The sequence below is a fragment of the Manacus vitellinus genome, unplaced genomic scaffold (genome assembly GCF_001715985.3).
Source record: "Manacus vitellinus isolate BGI_N305 unplaced genomic scaffold, ASM171598v3 scaffold_16_pilon, whole genome shotgun sequence".
Classification (NCBI taxonomy): Eukaryota; Metazoa; Chordata; class Aves; order Passeriformes; family Pipridae; genus Manacus; species Manacus vitellinus.
The window spans coordinates 7,619,568-7,640,846 of record NW_021939189.1 but is presented as its reverse complement, the minus strand read 5'-3'; the positions used below and the strand labels follow the sequence as shown (position 1 = coordinate 7,640,846).

The 21,279-nt window shown below is 46.2% G+C and overlaps 1 protein-coding gene across 1 annotated transcript in view; it reads left to right on the top strand.

The window, feature by feature from the left end:
* The window catches only part of LOC108639071 (NT-3 growth factor receptor), a 41,615-nt gene extending 20,926 nt beyond the window's left edge, over positions 1–20,689 (top strand). Inside the window, exons 5-6 of the mRNA XM_018069478.1 lie at positions 17,101–17,259; positions 20,127–20,689. Coding sequence (XP_017924967.1) covers positions 17,101–17,259; positions 20,127–20,312 — 345 coding nt within the window. The 3' untranslated portion in view covers positions 20,313–20,689. The remainder of the gene's footprint in view (positions 1–17,100; positions 17,260–20,126) is intronic.
* The last annotated feature ends 590 nt before the right edge of the window (positions 20,690–21,279 follow it).

Genomic DNA, 21,279 nt, shown 5'->3' with positions numbered 1-21,279 from the left:
TCCCTCTCTCACCCTTCCCTTCTCTTTTGTTTGTCTCCTTCCCTTGTTTTCACCCATTCACTGTCAGGAAGGGCCGCGTCCGAAGGGCCAGTTCAGCGCAGCGTGGCAGCGACAGAGACTGGCACCGCCGGCAGCTGCAACAGTGAGTGCATCTTGAACCCTGGGGCAGCTGGAAGCGGGGGACTGGTGCTGCTTGAGCATGAAATGACACGTGGGGTTGAGTGGCTTTGGGACTAGGACGGGTCTAGTGCGTTTTGGCAGCGAAGGGGCTCTTGTCTGTGGCGGGAACTGCACACGTTTCTACTCTAACGGCTCTTGGGGCTTCTTTATATGGTGAGATAGTATGGGATGAATGGAGAAGTCCTCAGTGCAACCTTCCTCTGTGAGTGTCCAGGCTGTACCTGCACTAGTGGACAGTGCAGGCTGTCCTTGGGCTCCGCTGGCAGCAAGTGCAGCATGTTTTGTCTCTGTGCAGCTAAACCAACCCATGACTCCAAGCAGCGTGGCATTTGCACTGTTCACTGGGACTGTCCCCTCAGCAGCTGTTTGGATGGACTAAAACCAGACCATTTGAGCAGCTGGACTGTCAGCCTGACACTTTTGTCTGGTAGTGTGGACACTTTCTCTGTATCTGACCAGTTGGATGCCTGCAGTGCCAATTGAGTGGATGTCAACTATCACTGCCCTCTGCTGCTCCCACCCCTTGCCCAGAGGGGAGACAGTGAGGGACTGGTGCAAGTTTGAAGCTCTGACAGAGCAGCAGAGTTTGGTTTTGCCAAGGCTGTGGCTGATGTGAGCCATGTGAACTGTGTGAGCCCACTGAGGGCTGGTAACACCTCTGTCTGTCCTGCCCTCCCTCCCACAGAGCCAAACCAGCATTCCGTGGTGCTGCAGCCTCTGTGTAGGATCCTCAGCCTGGTATGTCCCCGCCTGTCACAGCATCACAGCACCCTCCTCCAGCCAGCTGGAGGGTGAGCTGCAGGAGCCTGTGAGAGGTGGAAACATAAAACTTGGTTGTCCTGTGGGATTTTGCTGCTGGCACACAACACAGTGCTCTGTTGATCCAGACAGTTAGGGTGCCTTTGCTTGAGCCCGTTCTGGAAATGGAACGAACTAATCCACCCAAGCTGCAGAGCAGTTATGACTCCTTATAAGTTAAGACTTTCTTTCTCAATAGCTTCCCTGTGCCAGCAAGCCCACAGAGATGGGCATAAATATTTACAAAGTAGCCATGGCAGGGATAAATTACCTGGGTCCAGTCACCCAAACCTCGCTGTGGCATTGCAAGGGGAGATATATACTCCTGGCCCACTGATGCAGGACTGGCTGCCCCACCACCTGGTGTCGTGGTCACTCCTCCTGCTCCAGCAAATGCCTGCATAGTTTTAAGCAGCTGAGTGGATCTTGCAAATCGAAAGAGCAGGTCTCTGGCACTTCCTTGACTGTTGCCAGAATCACGTGGGAGTGTGAGTTTAGATATTGCTGATTTTGCAGGGGATATGTCAGGGGATGAGATTTGCCACTGAAAGGTGATTTTGTTACGTTTATGCCTTTCTGAGCCAAAATTGAATTGTGGGGTGTGGATGGGAATTTAGTTCTAAGCACTGATGTAATTTTGTATCCTTGGCCCTGAAGGCAGTTTTTAAAAAATTATTTTCCCCTGTGCCCTGACACTATTTTTTTGCCTTTGAATCATGTCCTTATGACAGAACAAATACTAGGGTTGACCTTTGCAATGTGACATAATAATATGTGACTTCTTTATAGCTCTTTTCATCCAAAATTCTTGGCACACTATGAATCTGATCTTGCAACCACTTGCCACTGGGCTTAGCACTCACTGCTCCAAGCAATCCCTGGGGAAGCCAGAGGAGCATAGAAGTGCTATACATGGTGTTACTGGATCAGGCCTTAGAGAAATGTAGCACATGTTTGTGAATAGCCATATTTTGGAGAGAGAAAGCCTTACTTTCTGATTTATTACTTTTATTTGCTATCAAAGTGCCGTGCCCAGCACTTATATGACAACCTCCTCTTGGCTACAGTATCATGGCAGGTAATGCTGGGGCCGTGTTGATAGCTATTATCTACCACCCTGTTGCCTTTTTATTATTATTTTTTTCCCAGCTCTAAAAGCATGTTAATTAATAAAATCCCTTAGCTTATCCTGCACCGTTTGATCCTGCAGAAATCACAGCATTTTATCTTATTAGTAAGTAGGAATTAAAGAATTAAAACTACTCAGGGGGGAAAAAAGAACATAATCACTTTGCCTGGTCATCCCTTCTGAAACAACCTTGCGTTGTGCCCTCAGAAACCCCAAGCTCAGCCCCTATGGCTTGGCAGAGGATGGAAATCCCAAATCATTGAGTGCCTGATCTGAAAACCACTTTGTGTTCTGTTATTCCTGCTGTGAAAGGGAGAGCCCAGTTAGGTGCATGAAGAAGAGTCAAGTAGTGAAATCCCAGCCTTGGACTGGGCTGCAGGTCCCTTCCATGCTACTGATGTCCTCTGCTGCCATGGGAAATTCAGTTAGTTCTCCTGTGCCTCAGTTTCCCGTTGTTAAAAGGTGATCCCTGCTCATCCTCACCAAGGAGAGGATCTTTTTTTCACATAAAAAAAGATTGCAAGGGATGCAGTCATTATGGTGTTGGGAAACAGGTAAGTACCTTAGGAATATGTAGGGAATCTGAGAGCTGAGACATTTGTGGTGAAGTTGCACAGAGTGAATTTTGGAAGCACTTTGTAGCTGCAAAATTCAAAGAGTGAAGCAGGCAGGATCCATGCACCCACCTCTTCTTGATATGTTCAAGATGGGTAGAACCAGGAAGGAGAGCTGCTCCACCTTCTTGTTGATGGGAAGTGGTTAAATCTGGGGATGGAGACCCACTAACCATCAGTAGGTATCTACACACCTCAACACTGTTTTCCATCAGTAGAGCACTGCATCCTCCCCACAACCTTAAAAAATCCCTTAAAAATAATTTCATTAGGACTAAAGAGATCTGGAAGGGATTCCCTGGATCATCAAATCTAATCCCCTGTTGCATCAATCACATCAGATTTATCCTTTTCATAATCAAGCATCACTATTAAATGTGCTCCTAAGGGAAGACAGTCCCAGAATCTCATTGCTTTAAATTGGAGATGCTTCTGATTTTCAGTCTGTGCTTAGTCATGGCCCGTTTGTTAAACAGCAGGTACCTGGCACAGAAGGAAGAAATTTAACACAGTTTTCTTAAAATAACCACCCAGAAATTCTATCCACAAAAAAAAATGCTGAGGTTGCAAAAGAGAACGTGCAAGGTCAGGTAATGATAATGAGGAGGCCTGAGCTCACACTTGCCTCAGCCTTGTAGTACAGACTTCACATAATAGCCTGCTGTTAAACTTGTCTGATCCAGGTGAGGTACAAGGCAAAAGTACTCACAGAACAAGGGAACATCTTTGCTGTTCTTCGCCATCAAAATAATTGTGTAACCCTCTATTTTTTTTTACCAGGTATAACTAACTAAATGTTTATAACTAAGCTAAACATTTGACTATTTCTTCTTTTGCTGGCAGGCTTTTCCATGCCATTTATATTTTCACTGTACAAGCCATTACCTGCACAACATTCTTGAGAAGTCAGTGAGTTCATAGGACCATAGAATGGTTTGGCTTGTAAGGGACATTAAAGACTGTCCAGTCCAACCCTCCTACTGTGGGCAGGGACACCTTCCACTAGACCAGGCTGCTCAAAGCCTCATCCAGCCTGGTCTTGAAGACTTCCAAGGGTAGAGTTGCACTGCCCCATTTTACGGATTAGGAAAGAAATTCCAGTGCTATCAGCCATACAAACCCATGGAGCTGCAAGGGCAACTTCCCCCCTCCAAAATGCCCCTGGCTTTATCCAGTGCAGTCTGATTCACTCCAAACCATGCAATTGCTGGTGCAGCAGTCTGCCCTGTGGCACGCAGTGTACAATGCATGTCATGGAAATGATGGGATGCTCTAGAGCCATGACTTGTCCAGTTTGTTAATCAGAGTGCACAGTAAATGGGCAGAGGGGAGAAACTGGTGAGTGTAGGCTGAGGCACAAAACCTCAGTGTTACCCATTAGATGTGACCCAGCCTAGTTGTGACCCAATGGCACATGGAGTCGGGGCTACTGCTGCACAGCATGGCCAGAGTGGCTAAGGAGGAGGCCTCATTTGCCAAACCCAGGTTTGGAACTAGGACGCTGCAATCTCATGTTTGCTTATTTAACTTGGCAGGTGTTCAAGTGAAACAGGCACAGAGGGGAGGTGTCAGAGCTGATCTTGGTACCCGCTTGTGGGATTTTGACTTTCTATTTCAGTGCTCCTGTTTAGGAAAGAAACGCATGCAAACCCCCCCCCCTCTCCTTTTTTTTTTTTTTGTTTTAAAGCACTATTTAAATGTCATGAGAATGATACAGTGCCCACCTTAATGTGCCTAACAAATTAAAATATTTTATTAGCCTATAATCTGAAAATCATTACTGTGCTTACTATAAAAAACTGAAGGTCTTCAGAGGGAATGATGTCAGTGTGTCTAAAATGTATGCAAATATATTCCATTGCCACAAAGGTACCAGGGGTCAGACAGGCAGCCCCCAGCCCTAGGGCAACAGGCTGTTAGTGTGGGAGGGAATGAAATGCATCTCATAGTGGGGAGGGAGAAAATGGATCTCTTGGCTGATTTTCCTGGAGTTTTGCAGGGTGAATGCCTGGGGCTGTGCCTGGCTGGTTGGGATGGTTTCAGAGGAAAACGTTCATTGGTGCTGCTCCCACGCACGTCCCTTGCAGTGAGAGTAAGGAAGTGCTCCAGACAGCTCATCCCAGTCATGGAAGAGCTGCTCGGAACCTCTGGCCCTATCCTGCTTGCACAGACAGCACAGGGGCCTGTTCCCCTTGGGTACACACGTGCCTCTGGTGCGACCCTCCTGCAGATGGCTCTGGATGTGTCCCTCCACAGGACAGGCAGAGACAGCTGCATCCAGCTCTAAGAAAGTGGCCCATAGCCACTGCCCCAGTGGCAGTGCTGGTTATTTCTCACCGCCCTTGGCAAGTGTCAAATGGTTCAAGGATTAATGACCATTTAACCGGCTGTATATCCATCTCTGCGGAAGGCTTCAGTGGAAAAGACAGGAGTACTGGGATCATTTACCCCTGTATTACACAGCAGATTACCCGTGCTTATGAGGTCACCAGTTACCGTGTAATTAGACCTCCAAGCAGGGAAGTCTGAGATAGGTTTCCAAACCACTCTTCTTCCCTGCATCAGAGAAGCAGAGGGATGGCAGCAAAGTGCAGGCTGAAGCCTCATTAGGTGCATTTAAAGCTGTTAAACAGTTTAAAATTCCAGCTGGGGGAGGTGCAATTAGAGGGCAGCAAGGCCACCTGTACCTGTCAGAGAGAGGGAGGGGAAAAAAAACAGAGCAGTTTGTCTAGGAAATGCGGGAAAGCTAAAACAGAAAAGAGGGCAGTGAGGGAGCTCTCTGTGCCAAGTGGCTGAACAGCAGCAGCAGCTTCGAGTTTCAGCAGGATCAGCTTTGCCAATGGTGGAGGGCTCTGCTGAGCCACAGACCTTGCCCTGTGGGATGGTATCCAGGGAGCCATGGAGGATGATGCAGAGGGGATGCCCTGTGGGTCAGGACAATGGGTGGGCAACAGGACACCCTCCCCATGCCTGCTGCCTCTTTCTTCAGATTGCTTTCCTCCATTTCTTACATGCACCCAAATCAAACACCTACTCACAGAGCATTTGGAAGAATGACAAATGCCTTTGATTATCAAGCACAAATTCCAGTGGCAGCTCATTGCACCTCTCGTGTGGCTAATAAAGCACCAAGCCCGTTCTGATCAATATACAGCAAGTAGCACTGTAAAGTGAGATTGTGCCTGCCCCAGGCCACGTTGCATTTTGTCTTTATAAACCATGTCCTCTTCGAACCAAGCAGAGCTTGGTTGGTCTCTTGTGGAGTGGTAGCTCCCTAGAAAATGTGGTTTTCAGTGTGCCAGTGAAACAAATGATGTTCTGAAGCCCTCCAGGTAAAGGACCCAAGCCAAAGAGTGAAGCGTGTGCCTCTGCAGCAATCATTATTTTAAATACTCTTTTTGGACACAGTCACATATACTCAACTCAGCCCCACAACCTCTGTAGAGGTGTGGCAGAAACAAAGACAGTGTAAAGCCATTGATTACTGAGGACAGAAAGAACTGTATGTAAATACTTTGTCTAAAGAATGACCAGAGTGGGGAGATGTGCTACCTGATTGCAAATATTTACAAAATAGTGAGCTTGAAGGTTAGAAAATGTTGAGAGAAGTATATAAAAGTTAGCACAGGGATAATGCAGTGAGGATGAGAGTGGGGAAAATCAGTGTGGCAAGCAAGAAATTTCCATCGTGTAGGCAAGATTTGCTTGTGATTTCCTGAGGGAGGCTGTGGGTTGTTCACTGGGATATATGGATTGGCACCCATCAATACCTTAGCAAATCCTTTAGGGCCTGCTCTCACAAAGGAAAGAGGGAAGAATGATATTTAATAGGGTTTTTTTTTCAGCTCTACTCTTCGGGCTGTAAAGTGTTTCCTAGGCAGACATGCGTGTCATTGCCGGTGCATGCTGCACACACATACCTAACGCTCCCGGACTAGAGCGGCTTATCCAAAGGCAGCAAAAGCAGCCAAGGCTTTAAGCCCAGCATTTGTAGTCACGTTTATCCTTGAAGTAAATGCTCCAGCAATGACATAATTGAGGACTGTCCTGTCTGCTCAGCATGTGTCTGCAGGGGTCATTCATTCTATCCGACACTGCAGAACATTAGCCGGTTTTTAGACTCACTTTCTCCTTCCGTCCTTCCGCTTGTGGCTAACCCTAATGGAGAGCTGGTGGCTAGAGACTCCTCTAGGAAAACTTGCCTGGTTTGGAGAGCTGACCATGTAGAAGCAGTCCTGTATTAGGGCAAAACTAGTCAGATGGGTCCTAGTGGGTGCTGGATTTGTGCAGTGGTCCTAGTGGGGCTCACTGGGATAGAGTGTCTGGATGGCTGCAGGAAGGGGAGCAGAAGGCAACTAGTGATATCTGTGATGGCCACTTAGTGCTCGAGGGCTCTAATGGCATCTGGGAACCAGGTTCCTGTGTTTGTGGGTTTGCTTATTTATTTATGCTTCTGGCTAAATAAAGTAGGGAGGAAGAATTTTAACACAGTGGTTAAAATGCATGGGATGCAGCAGCTCTGTCCTACTCAAGGGCATCCGGGAAACTTGATAAAGAATGGAGGGAAGTTCAATGCACAGAAAGTCTCAGCTGGAAAAATAGAGAAGAAGAGGATGCAGAGCTTGATTCCTTCAAAAATTCAAATTTAGCTTGTTTTCCAGCAGAATCCTGCAGCCAAAACCCACCCTCACCATCTGCACGTGCCACCATTTTGCTTATTGCTGGTTTTAGTTCTTCCCATTCCCAGTGCTGCTGCTGCTCCCCCATGACAGCAGTGATCAGATGGGTGCTGTCACTGTCTTCTCCTGTGTCTGGCCTTCTTGGGCTGCTGTCACCATCTGCGGCCTCTCCCCTCCTTGCTACACCAGCTTTGGACAGGGATGCTTGAGTCAGTCGTGTGAAGAACATATCAATGGCAACCTCCCCAAATTTAGGTCTGAGGAAGTTCAGCCTTGAACATCGTTATCTCCAATGTGTCTCTACAGTGGTCTGACTCATGGGGGTGGGGGTTGTGCAGACTGGGATTTGCCTCTGCCATGAAATGCAGCTCTGCATTCAGCAGTGCCAGAGCTGGCACAGCTTTCCCACCGACACTGATGAGTTTAATCACATCATTAGTAGGTGTGACACTGCAGCCTCCAATGATGAGCTCTTTATTTTAACACGGCTTGCAGTGTGTTTCTCTGAGATGCCATCTGTGCCTGCACTGCCTTCATTAGGAGAGAAAGCCCATGTGTCTTCTGATGTTGGTCTGTATTTCAGTGATGTTTCCCTGCTCAGAAACCACTGTTCAACTAGAGGGTGAAAACTCTGAAGGAAAGCATCAACACCGAAAATGCTTAAAGAGGCCAAACAGACCATCAGGATGTGCACTGTTTGGAAGAATCCTCAACTGGTCTATGTGAAACTGGCCAGAAGGAATGATCCAGTTATTTTATTCCTGAAAGATTTTCATCTTGGTAAAATGCTAAGGCCCCATCCTTTAATCTAAAGTGCTCTAAGTTTTCAGGAAAGCAAAGACAGATTTTAATTTTTATTATACTGTCAATTTTTGTACCTCTGTACTGTGATTGCACATAGAATTCTCTGGGTTGCTTATCCAGGTTTTAGATACAAAAGCTATTAATATTTGTGGGTGTAAATCAGAACATATAATATTCCCTCTTAAAAACTCCACAGTAAATGTTGTAAATATGATTAACTATATACTATATATCCAGCTATATATTTCTGTAGCTTCCCTTGATCAACAAACAGGCAGCATGGTGTGCTCAGGGTGTTCCACTGCTCTTAACAAGATTCACAAATGACAAACCAGGCAGGAGCTGCCACATCACTGTCCAGCTACACATGAAGAAAAGAACTGTTCCATAGGGAGATCCATACCCTGCCTTGTATTAGTTTTCTGTCTGTATGCTGCCAGGCCGATGCTCAGTGAATTTGACATTAACAAGAAATAGATTTCCAAACAATCTAGCCTAATGAATTTTGAATATTATTATGATTAATGCCAAGGGAGTTGAACTGATTATCCAATATCCAGCAGTTAAGTAATGGAGCCTTATCTAAATCTTGTGTAGTCCTCAGTCAGGAATGGCTCTGGCTGCAGTTGAAGATGGAGCGTTGTTGGTTACCCAGAGGGGAGTCACTGGCAGGACAGAGAGAGAGACATGATGGAAAGGGAGATTATGAGATACCCATCTGAAAGCATTTTAGCATGGAGTCATCACACATGCAAGTTATTGCTTCTATTTCCTAAGCTGCATTTCTCAGGCCATTTTGAGACTTTGCCTTTATATCACTAGGTTAAGATTTGTTGGGTAAATCTTTTCCTTATTTTCTGAAGCCAGAAACTGAGTTGATTTTCATTCCCTGCATCTCCAAAAGAACAGGATCCTAATGGACACGTTTCTTGCACATGATGGTTTAACTTAGCTTCTATCTGATTAGCTTTTGAGCTATTAAGCATTTCTTGTAGTAATACCAGCAATGCAGATCAGTCATGGACAGTTTCTGTTGGCACAAGCAGTCTTTGCACACTTCAGACTACCTTTGAATCTGGAACCAGCCAAGAGCTGTGCTGTCTCATGGATATTGCACCTCTCTGAGCAGACCTGTCCTAAAAAAGTGTGCTGTGGTGCAAGGGTCTCTAGCCTGGTGGAGACAAATTGGTAAATTTATAAGGTGCCTGACAAACTGCCTGAAGGCTGTAGTTTAATAGATTTAATGGCATTCCCAGCCTCTGCCGTTATCTTGACAGTGACCAGGAGAAAGGCAGCTTTTGATCAGCCCAGATGCGTGCCCATGTTGTGGCTGTGATGCAAAGGCCACCATCTGCATGCACCCCCTGCACACCTCCCCAGTGCCAACTGGGCAAACCCACCAGAGGATCCTTCCCCAGTGCTACAACTTTCCTCCTCTGTCTGATATCCTCCTGTGGGGTCTTGTTGTTCTGGGCCACAAGAATCTTTCAGTGGATCCAGGGGGCTGGTCACCTCTTCTTCAGCTAGGAAGGCTCTAGCAGCAACCTTTAAGACAAGGGCTTAGGACCTACCAGGAGCTGGTGGTGGCCTTGCTGACCTCTTTGCAAGATGCTTTGCAAACTACAGCTGCTCTGCTCCCACATCCCCCCAGCTGAATGAGGCATGAATGGGGTTTTTCACAGTTTATGTCCTGGTGTTGAAGATCATGGCTTCTGGAGTTTTTACTTAGGTGAACACATGAAACTGGCCATTCCCCTGCAGGCTGGTTGTGCAGCTGTTCCCAAGCAGTGGGTGCAGCTGCTTTGAGTTCTGGGAAGAAAAGGCGAAGGGTGAGTTGTGGTAAGGTGTACACCAAACAGATTATTGGCAAATATAATTTAAAATGTAGGTGTGATTACTCCTCTGTTTCCCTTTTCTTAACCATCCTCTGCATTACCTCTGGCATTTTCAGGCAGTAAATAATATAACTGAGAAGACTCTTGGGCACAGGCAACTCTTAGAGCAATAGTGATTTATCTCAGACCGTTTTGAGACAGCAGAATTTACCTCTAGCTACAGCCACCCCTCCATGTCTGCCCCCTCATTTGCATAAGTAATTGTCAGCTTGTTAATGGCTCATTAGGAATGCTGAAAACCGTGGGATTAAAACAGGCTCAGTGGAGCAGAGATGGGGGGGGGGAAGGCCACTGTCCCTGCTTGCAAATTACACTGCTTGATTCAACGTGATTCAGAATTACAGGTAATAAAGCAACTAGATTGTTAAATGAAGTAAGGAAAAACAATGTCAATGGCAGGCTTTATTTTTAGAATCATGTTTAAACACAGTATGTGCATCTAGGGGGAACAAACAGTCCCTTGCCAAACAGTCCTACTGACAGCAGGGAGCTCTCACCCCTTTCTCAATTTCACAGTAATGCTTCCTGGTCAGTCTTTCTTCTTCCTGAGCAAGTCCACATAGCTCCTTACATCACCTCATTGCAGGAACGTTTAGTTCTTTTCCCCATTCTCTCTCTGGGCAAATCAAACCCACTCCCTTCTGCCAGCAGGAAACCAGCATCTCCCCTTCTTTGGGCAAGGCTGAGACACCCGGCGCAGCTCCATGCGAGTAGGAGAAACAGCTCCAGGTTGCTTCATTCATTCTGTAAGTCTCCAAAATCCATTGAAAATTGCTGTGAGATGTCTTCAGTCACTGGCATGCAGGGATGCAGCCAGCCTTATGCTGTGGCACTGCCACTGCAATGGAGGAGATGGTTGATGTAGCCAGTGAGAATCGGGAGAAGATCATATCTGCCATTCCCAGAGACTGGGGCATGGTGAGGACACAACTTATTTTCAGATAAGTTGAAAAGTTTGATGGAAGCTTTTTTTTGTTTGCTGACCATGTTTAAACTCGCATTCAGCACTGGCTATGACAGCAGCGACCGCAAAGGCACGAGAGGTGAAGGCAAGGACAGGGCTATGATGGCTTTTGAATCACTCAGAAGAGGCTCACCCTGGGGCTGGTATGGCCATAAAGCATGATGCCTTTCAGACAGGAGAACACCTTGGGGATTTTTGGAGGCCAGAGTAATTCTGGCAATGGTGCAGTCTCAGATATAGCAAGCACCATTCTTTCTGGATAAGCTGAAAGGAAATTACAGGTAAAGCACTTGGGAATCATATCCAGTCACAACTTGCAGTTAAATTCAGCTACCTCTGATCTAAACTACTTGGATACTTGAGAGCCTAGTAAGGTGGCAGTTAAAACTAGGAAGTGCTGGACAGCTAAGAGTCAGCAAAAGCTCAGCTCTGTCTGGCATGTCAGAGTTGATCCCTCTGCTTTGCAAAAGGTGTGCAAGAATCTGTCAGGACTCACAGATACAAAATACTGGCACATCTGATAGGGAAACATTTCTCAGTGCTGCTGGATCCAGGCTGAAGGCAGGGAAGGAGTGTTTCCTCCTGAATCCCCAGCCATGAGCATGTGCTGCCCTTTATATCGCCCCTGAGAAGCCACCTTCTTGTGCCCCAGCCTGAACTGACAAGCATTGACTCACAAAAGCACGATCTACAGCAGTTTTGTTTGTTGTTTGCTCTTCTCTAGGAGCTCAACTTCGGCAAACAGAGGAGCTTTTCCTGCTTCTTGCTTTCATTGCTTTTTTTTTTGCCCTTGCGTCCTCTCGGGTGACCCAGCCACCTGTGGCTCTTATTCATACAAGGCTGTCCAGAAGTGCTGAATTACAGCACATCCTGCCCACAGCAGGAATCACCGTGTCCTGATGGGAACATACATCTGGCTGCTGGGGGAAGGCTCAGAGCTGAGTATATTCCAGGGATCACCCAGCTCCTAGTGCTGAGGTCTAAAGGACATATGTTCTGGCGCAGCCCAGCCTGGGATGGCAGCCAGGTCTGCAATTAAAGAAGATCCCAGGTCATCCCTACCTATAGCAGCAGGAATGGAGATGGCAATCAGAGAATGTGTGTCTTATCACTAGGTTGAGTGGATTGGATGTTGAGTGGATTTTCCTGGAGAGGAATGGTGCCAAGGTCTCCACTACTGCTGCGTGATTCTGTATGAACTCAAATGTCTCCACTTCCTGCACAACAGTTCAGGAAGTTCAAATAATGTTTTGCTGTACAAATCCACCTGCAGTGGTTGTTGTGGCCTTTCCAAGGCAGGAGTAGGAGCAGAGCCTCCATCAAGTATGCCAGGAACAGGAAGAAAGGTGTCAAATGACCTTGGAAAGGAAATGTCGAATGACTAAGGAAAAAAAAAGGACTGATTTTTTTTTTTTTTTTTAATTTTATCTCAACATTGGGGAAAAAAACTGCACAGAAAGGAAAATAAAACACAGCCTGAGAGTATGCCAGAGACCAAATCCTGGTTTTAGCTGAGATCAGTGAAGGAACTTTCATCTGTGGGCATAGAGTGAATGGCTCAGTAGTTCCCCTCTAAATGCTATTTTGGGCTACAACCCTGCCCCCAGTATAAGGGCTGGGAGGGGCAAAACATGTCTTCCCATCAAAAGTTGCCTTTAATATGTTAGTATCTGTATTTCCACCAGTCCTAAGTTCTCATGAGGTTTTTTCAGCCCTACTCTGGTTTTGATTTCTGCTGTATCTCTGTTAGTGGCTTAAACTGTGGATATGTTGCACAGTCTTTTCTGAACACTGCTGCTCTACTACCTGCTGCTGTGCTGTCAAACTCACTGGGGATAACATGTCATCTTTTCCTTTCCTAATCAGCTGGATGTCATTCAGAAAGCTGGGACAAGGAGAATTTTCCCCCCAGACACCAGCTTTCCTTGGTAGCAGACAAACCTCAAGCCTTATAATGCTACTTGTACATAGCACTTATATAGCTTTACATCCTCAAAGTGCTGTTCTAGCATTAAGTAATTATCTTTCTCCCTAATGGCCATTAACACTGGCCTTTCATGAACCTCCCCCAGCTCCCTGAGGTTCATATCTAATACAGCAATAAGCTGCTCAGAGGGAGTGACTGGCTGTCTTGCAAGACTATGGGCTTGGGTATGTAATGAGGCTTCAGAGCAGAGGCCAGATGCCCTGGAGTATCAGAAACATGTGGCTGTAGCCCAGGTCATGCACTTGGGAGCATCCATCAGAAAGGGGTGGAAACGAGTAGGTGATAATGTGATCTTGAAGTGGAGAGAGAAGAAGACTTTGGCCGCTCAGAGGATGTGCACTGATTGCTCTATTTATTACCAGGACAGCACTGTGAACAGAAAGAGCAAAGCAGTGGGAATAGCATGTCAATGTGGGCATGGGAAGTTGATCTAGGGAGAGAAAGTTAGAGAGCTAAAAATGTCAAGCAAAGCTAGACAACCATGGCAATGGGATAAAGAGGCCAGTCTGCAGGTCTATGAAGCATTGAGATAACAGGGAGAAAGGGCAGCTTGGCAGCATCGTAGGATTTTAAGAGAGGAACAGAAGAGGATTTACTTGTCTTATTTGCTTTCAAGCAAAACCCTCTTCCAGGCTGTGGAATGTCTCCAGGGACGATGTTGCAGTGCCACTGTTTCAGAACATTTTACCCTTAAGGGTCTTTAGAAGATGAGCCGATGTGATGGGTGGGCTCCCCCATCCCTGGATCCCAGAGAAAAAGAGAAGATGGGGTGGGAAGATGACATAGCTGTTTTAGAGAAGTCTCAGAAGTAGCATGCCCCTAACAAACACCAGTCCTGCATGGTCACTAATTTCTGAAACCTGCCAGGCCCATCTCTGAGAAAGCAGAGGTTTGACTAAAACAAACTTTCACCTTCTCCTTGAAGACATGGTAATTATTCTTTCCAAAGCCAAGGACATGCCTTATAAACTGGCTTTGCAAAATAAAAAAAGAGCATCCTTTTTTTTCGGCCTGATTTAATAGCATCATTTTGCTTTTATGCTTCTGGCAATGGCTGGTCCTCTAAAACAGTTATGTAGCTGTGGGAATCACGTGCAAGTCTACAGTGGCAAAACACAGCTCACAACTACTACATGTTATGCAAAGGATTTCTGTCACCTTGGACACACTCAGCTTCCTGTGGCATCAGTAGCACAATCCCTCTATGCTCAACTCTAAATCATTTTGCTACATCAGCAAATAACAGGGTATGGCTGACTGCAGACCAGGAAGACTTGACTTGGCATTCACTCGCTACACAGATTCAGAGCAGGGCCTTTCCCTGCCTTCCTGCATCTGCTTTCTCATCTGTGAAATGGGAATTTTAATCCTAATCAGTTTGCAAGGGAAGCAGTAAAGGATAGGCAAAGGTGATTTTTTAAAATGTAATAGTCAGCCTTATGTGCTAGGCTAGACATTGGAGTGGTTTTATAGTAGAGTTTAATTGATGCCTGTTCTGCTTATAGCTAGTAAATGCAAGGCTTAACATTTGCTCTCAAAAATGTGGTTCCCTCTTTGAGATGCAAAGGATACCTCTGCAAGGAACACCTTATCACTGAGAATAGTTGGGCCATGTTTTGGGATCCACACCTTTCTGGGCATTGCTTGCTTGTTTAGTTTTTTTTTTCCCCAAATTAATTTAATTATTAATTATTACCAGATTAATTTTTAGTAAAAGCTTTCTCACATGACACACATGGCTGGGAGGAATGCTTTGGCAGTCCCTAGACTCCACTGTATGAGCTATGCCAAGGTTGTGTCGTCACATCCTTGGGAATACTGTTGACTGTCTATGTCACTTTGTTGGCAGTTCTTCACCAGGATGTGTCTAGAGCAGACCGAAGACCTTAACTTCATTTTGGCTTACTAGAACTGAGATGGGACTACTGGCTTCTCTGCAATGCTTTCAGGGCCAGATGGTGGTGTAAATCAGGGCCCTCCCATTTGAGCAGTACTGCTGCAACACTGTGTAAGCTGAGGACCTGTTTCATATGTTCTGAACCTGTTCAAAAGGGAGCTAACTGTGCTTACTACTTTGTGCTACCTGTAATCACAAATGATCCTGCAAGGTTCAGGATATTGCAAATGGTTTGCAATACGTAAATCATCTTGAGATTGCTGGAAAACTGAGGACTTAGCGCTACTTAAAGAAGAATAAAATAAGCATTAACACAAAACAGTTTTTGCCACAATCAAGTTTGATGTATGCCCTGTTCTGCTGATAATGTTTCCTCAGAGCCCTTCACAAGAAGGGAAAGCAACTTGTAAAAGCTGGGAATGCAGGAAAGAGCTGAAATTGCAGCCAGGGTTTCAAAGGAACAAACAAAGAAAAGCGTATTTCCATTTCCATTACTTCAGAACATTCCTGGGAGTTCAGAGCAGCAAGCTGAGAACACACCAGCCCAGCCATCTCTAAATAGGAGGTGTAGAGCTGCAATGAGCTTTTTATCTTCAGGCATCTGCACTTAGGAAGAAAGATCTTCCTGAGACTTTTCAAACTCCTTCTCTTTTTTGAGGAGGGTCTATTTCAGAGTAAGGAAGAAGGTTGGTCTGCAGTCCTCTGACTACAACATTGCAAAACTGAGTCTAAATTCTGTCAAACCCCAGAGAAGTCTGAGCCCCTCTGTGCAGAAAGCCAGCTGAGCATCCTACCACTTTCACACCCTATTCCAACACACCTCCCTCTTGCTTCCAAACGCTGCAGTGTCTCTGTACTGACCTTCCCCACACTAGTTCTGCTTTAATCAGTCAACGAAACCTGTGGAAAAACTGGCAGCTCACAGGAGAGCTCTTGTTTGTACAAGAAATGTTTTCATCTGAGCGAGCACAACAGTCTCATTATTTTGAATAGCCACACATATGCTGGAATCCTAGACAGCAGATACCTTCTTCCCTCACCCTTCATGGGACCAGAGAGATTTCTGCCTGTTTGATTCAGCTGCAGTGCTACAAAGTTATCAGCACTTGCTTTTTTGGTGTCTGTAATGAGACAAGCAGCCTTCCAAGCAGCACCACGAAAGCGCTTTTTCTCATCTCCACTAAAACCTTGGGCACTTTACCCTCAGCAGAAATGAGTGCCGGAGACCTGCAGCCCTGCTGCTTCCAGCACCAGCTGGCTGTAGCAATTAGCTGTTTTCCCACAGATGGATCTTCTTAGCAGAAGGACAGAACAGAGAAAAACTTGTCCTGCTCAGAGACGCTTGTTTAGGAATCTCTAGTGAATCCGCAGGTAAATCCATCTACTCTAGAACTGTTTGCATGTGTCCTGCAAGCCTCCTGTACACCTGCTGGATTCATGTGCCCTAGAGAAGGGTTGAGCCTTACCTGGGAAAGTACCCTTCCCTGGCTTGGCATACCCCATTTTTATACACCCATGGGATCTTCCATTTCCAAACTCTCCAAAGGGGCTGGATTTCCCTCCTCCATTAAATGCTGGGCATATCCCTGCCTGTTAGAGCCTGTTTTTACCAACAGACCACCTTTTTGCAGTGCGGTCCTTCAATCATTTACATATTCAAAGCACTCTCTGAAAAGGCCTGTAGCACAGTTTTATGAGCACAAAACCTTTCATGCAATTAGGTGATGCACAGATGGCTGTGGAAGGGTTTTAGAGAACCTTTCTGAAGAGGGACAGACCTCACTCTGTATTTCTGGTGAGTGCCTTGGAGCACTGAGGCCCTGCAATGCTTTGCTGGAGACTTGTTTCCTCCTGTGTACCTGGGTTCAGCAGAACTGTAGGGCTGGAGTATGTTCTTGACATTTTGCATCTGACTTCTTTACAAGACCATTTTGGGTGGAGAAGACATCATTTATCTTGATACATTTCACTCCCTATCTGTCATGTTAACCAGGTGGGATTGGTGGGTAAACCCATGAGTGGTTGGGGAGGCAGCAGCCAGCCCAGCTTTTTGGAACAGCTCAGGTCCTGAGTTGGTCCACATCATTTCAGGGCTGACCCATTCCTCAGGACTCCCACCACTCAGATTTCCGTGTGCCTTTGCCCTCACCCAGGTTGGAGGACACACCATGCTGCCTATCCGCTGGATGCCTCCAGAGAGCATCATGTACAGGAAGTTCACAACAGAGAGTGATGTCTGGAGCTTCGGGGTGATCCTCTGGGAGATCTTCACGTATGGGAAGCAGCCCTGGTTCCAGCTCTCAAACACAGAGGTACAACAGTGCTGAGACAACTGAAAACTGTACTTTTTTCCCATCTCTCCTTTCCAGGTTGTTTGCAAAGCACTTTGTATGTGAGTGGTCCCCTCTTTGGCACTCCCATGGTGATGACATAGGATAAGTGTCATTATCTCCATTTAAGAGCTCAGGGAAAACTGAGGCTTGCAGGAATCAAAGGGCTCTGCAAAAACCATATAATGGCCCATCCTCAGCCTCTCCTTTCTAAGTTGCTGACATACCTCTGTCGTATCTGATAAACTGTCAGGGTGCTGCCAGAACTGGGGATACCGAGATTACTTCTGGGATCTGAGTTACTGTCATGCCCTGAATTTCCTCTGCTTTCTCCTTTTGTGTATGAGGCTCTTACTGCAGTCTCCAGTTTGTGAGAAATCGTTTTAAGGCTAATTGTTATATTGCATATTGTACATTTGCATGGGGCTTTTTGCCATCAGGATATCTCTTACGTGGTTTGCCCCAGTTCACTGAGGGTGAAACCCAAGGAGCTGGTTTGTCCTTCTTATTTCTTTGACTAGCAAAAGTTGCAGCCCAGTAATATGGGGATGCACTGTAAAAACGTTGAGGGAAGGCTGGCTGGGATTAGCGGGGTGTCAGCGCTGAGGTTTGAGGCACATCAGCAGAAATGCGTTGGAAGATTTTTGCTCAGAATAGCAGGGGGTATTATAGAAGAGGAAAAAGATGCATTGACATAGCAGTGTGTGGGAACCTTGCACATTTTTATCCTACTGTGTATCTAATGGATTTCAGAAATTTCACCTTTTGTAATGAGAAATGTGCATTTTCTGCTTTCTGGATACAGATCCCTTAATTAAGTGAGTTGCAGAGATGGCAAATCCAAGGTGTTGCTTTACAGCTCTAATACTTGCCCATTCGTGTGCTCAATGGGGCCTGACTGTATATCCCAAAGTAGCACACGCAAACATTTTAGAGACACAAACAACGGAATCGACAGCGACAGAAGTTATTTGTCACGCTATTTAATGAGCTGCTCTTGCATTTCCCTGTGAGAGTAAATACAAACACACACAAATGAGCACATGTAGCTCGTACATGGGTGATAGGCATGCTGGAATGTGACAGCTCCGCTGTGCCTGTGCCTTCTGCCTCAGTTTCCTCTGCAGGGCAGTAGGACTGAGAATAACCAGCCTTAATCTTGAGGGGAGGGCTGGTGAACATCTGCACAGATGTGGCTGTATTGTTTTGCTACCATCCCTGGGATAAAATGTCACCATTTCTTTCTGATTGCTGAGGGCTCCCACCCCAGACCAGAGTATCCTGGTGGGAGGGAGCCACATTAGCTCTCATCTGGCTTGTTTTTCACCATTTGTGGAGAGATGGGCAGAGCCTGTGTGGCTGCAGAGGACTGGCACCTCCACCAGCTCCTGGATGGTGTGGCATCAGAGCAAGTCTCTGTGGCAGTCCAGCTGCAGTGGCAGAGCCCCACAGAGAGGTAGATTAATGAGCCTGTGCCAAGGTCCCAGCTGCCAGGACTAGACCATGAGCAGGCACCAGGCTGGCCAAGCATTGCTGCTGCTGGGTGCTGGCATTAGCAAGGCTGGGATGCCCACTCCCTCCTGTGCCATCTGTGTGGCCTCATATCCCCAGGACATTTTCAGCAGTTATTTTCAAGGCTGGAAGAGACCCTATCTGAGCAGAGGAACAAGGCAGGGCACAACTCAGCCAGCCCATTAACTTTGCCCTGGACAGAAAGAGCCCACCACAGGGCTCCTGTGCATGTCCAGGATGTCTGGTAAGAAAACATAACTCACCTCCTCCCACAAGTCCTCAGCCAGCAGCTCTGTGGCAATGCAGGCTTCTCTGCATGCTGTGTCTTCCTCGCTTCCTTTCAGCAGGTCCTAATCTCTCCCTTCTATATTTATATGCAAACAGCAAAGAGATAAGTATCCCTTGAGCTCTGTGGAAGGACCATTACTGTTCATAAATGATAAATTCCAAACACCCCTTGCTGGGTGGCTCCCCTCAGCACACTGCTAGGGACTGGTGTTTATCTGCAGAGTGTGGCAGGTCACTTGCAGGCTGCAATGCTGGGACTCATCAACCCCAGCCAAGGAGGGCAGATGGTAATAGCAGCTCTCTGACAAATCATCCCTTCCCTTTGCATGCATCCTGTAAACAAAACACAAACAAATACTTAGAGGAGTTCTTTCCAATGGCATCCTTCTAGAGACACTTCGATGTTTTCTAAGAGCTCACATTTTTCTCATTAGCAGCACTGGCCTGACCCAAAATACAGTGATAGCACTGCAAATTTTTTTCTCCATCACAGATGCGATTTGATATGAAATTTTATTCTTTTAGTTGCTTTTCTATGTCAAAATGAGGCAAAGCTGCCCTTGGAGAAGTATATAGGAAAAGATGCTCTGAATTCTTCCTTGTAAAACTCTCCTGGGCTTTGCAATGGAAAGGACTCTTGGTTTTCAGGCAAGAAAAATATAATTTCAGCTGTGCAAAATATTACTTTACTTTGGGGATTTTAAGACTTTTTTCCTTCTTCATTTAGCAGGAAAAATTGACATCATAAGTTAAAATTCCATTTCATTTGTATGTGAACTCCTGTTTGGAGAGCGCATTGAGGTTGGTAGGTGTCAGATGGAGAAGGTTTTTGAGATCTGAAAAAACTCCAGCTGAAGAAAAACTTTTCACTGCAAAATTATAATTAACAACACACAAACAGGTGAACATTGAGGATCTGCAGACCTCTTGACTTCTCAGTGCTCCCATTCACTAAAGGGTACCACATCAGCCAAGCAGTAGCTGGGACAGGAGATGCTCCAGAAACTGCCCAGGTGGTGTTCAATGTCTATTTTTTTTCTGTTTTTTAGGTAATTGAGTGCATTACCCAAGGCCGAGTTTTGGAAAGGCCTAGAGTCTGCCCCAAGGAGGTTTACGACATCATGTTGGGCTGCTGGCAGAGAGAACCTCAGCAACGGCTCAACATCAAGGAGATCTACAAGATCCTTCATGCTCTGGGCAAGGCCACACCAATCTACCTGGACATCCTTGGCTAGCAGTGGCCACTTGTTGGAAGTCCCTGCTCCTTCCTTCCATCCTTCCTTCCCTCTCCCCCTCTCAAGTCCTTTGCCCCTCAGCTCCCAAGCAAACATCTTCATATAAACTCAAGTGCCTGCTACACATACAACACTGAAAAAAAAAAACAAAAAAAGCAAAACAAAAAGCAAACCAACAAAAATCCCAGAGAACAACAACCTGTAAGGCAGTTTGGCTTATATATATTTATAGATATCTCTCTATATATAACTTCCACACCAATACAGAAAGAAGCTGCTGTTACAGAAAATTGTAAGACTATAAAAAAAAAAGAAACAAATAAGGGAGAAAAAGTACTTAAAAAGATATATATAATTAAAAAAAAAAAAGACAGAAAGAAAGGAGAAGGTATCTTTCCCCCGAGCAATGAAGCAGTGAATTGTAACCCTGCTGTGAGTATGGTTCGGGCTGCTGGGCAGGGCTCTAGACTGGCCATGGCAGCAATGCCATCCTGGGTAGGAACCCCAGGAAGAAAGCCTTGCCCTGGTTGTATGATATGCACTGAATGTGTGAAATCAGTCCTCCCTTTTCGTCCTTACCTCCCTTCCTCCTTTCCAGCCCACAGGTGATGGGCACAAAGCCAGGGCAGTGCCCCTGCGTGAACTCTCTTTTACCAACCCCTTCCATCCCTTCCTCTCAGGCCCTCCCTGTCCCTCTCTGCCTTCCTGCCTTTTTCCTCCCTCCAACATTTCAGGACAATTTTTCTAATTTGCTGATTCTTAAATGTATAGACTCAAGGCTTTCGAACACACAGTCAAAGGATTTTGACACCTACGGGTAAAACACACACCGGGAACCAGCTGCCCTCCCGCAGACTGCAAGTTTGCCTGGCCCAGCCCTCCCTCTGCCCTGTGCCAGCTGCTGCCAGTGCTGGGAGAGCAGCAGGACCAAAGCGGCTGCGCACAGGAGTTGGGTGGGGGGTCCTGG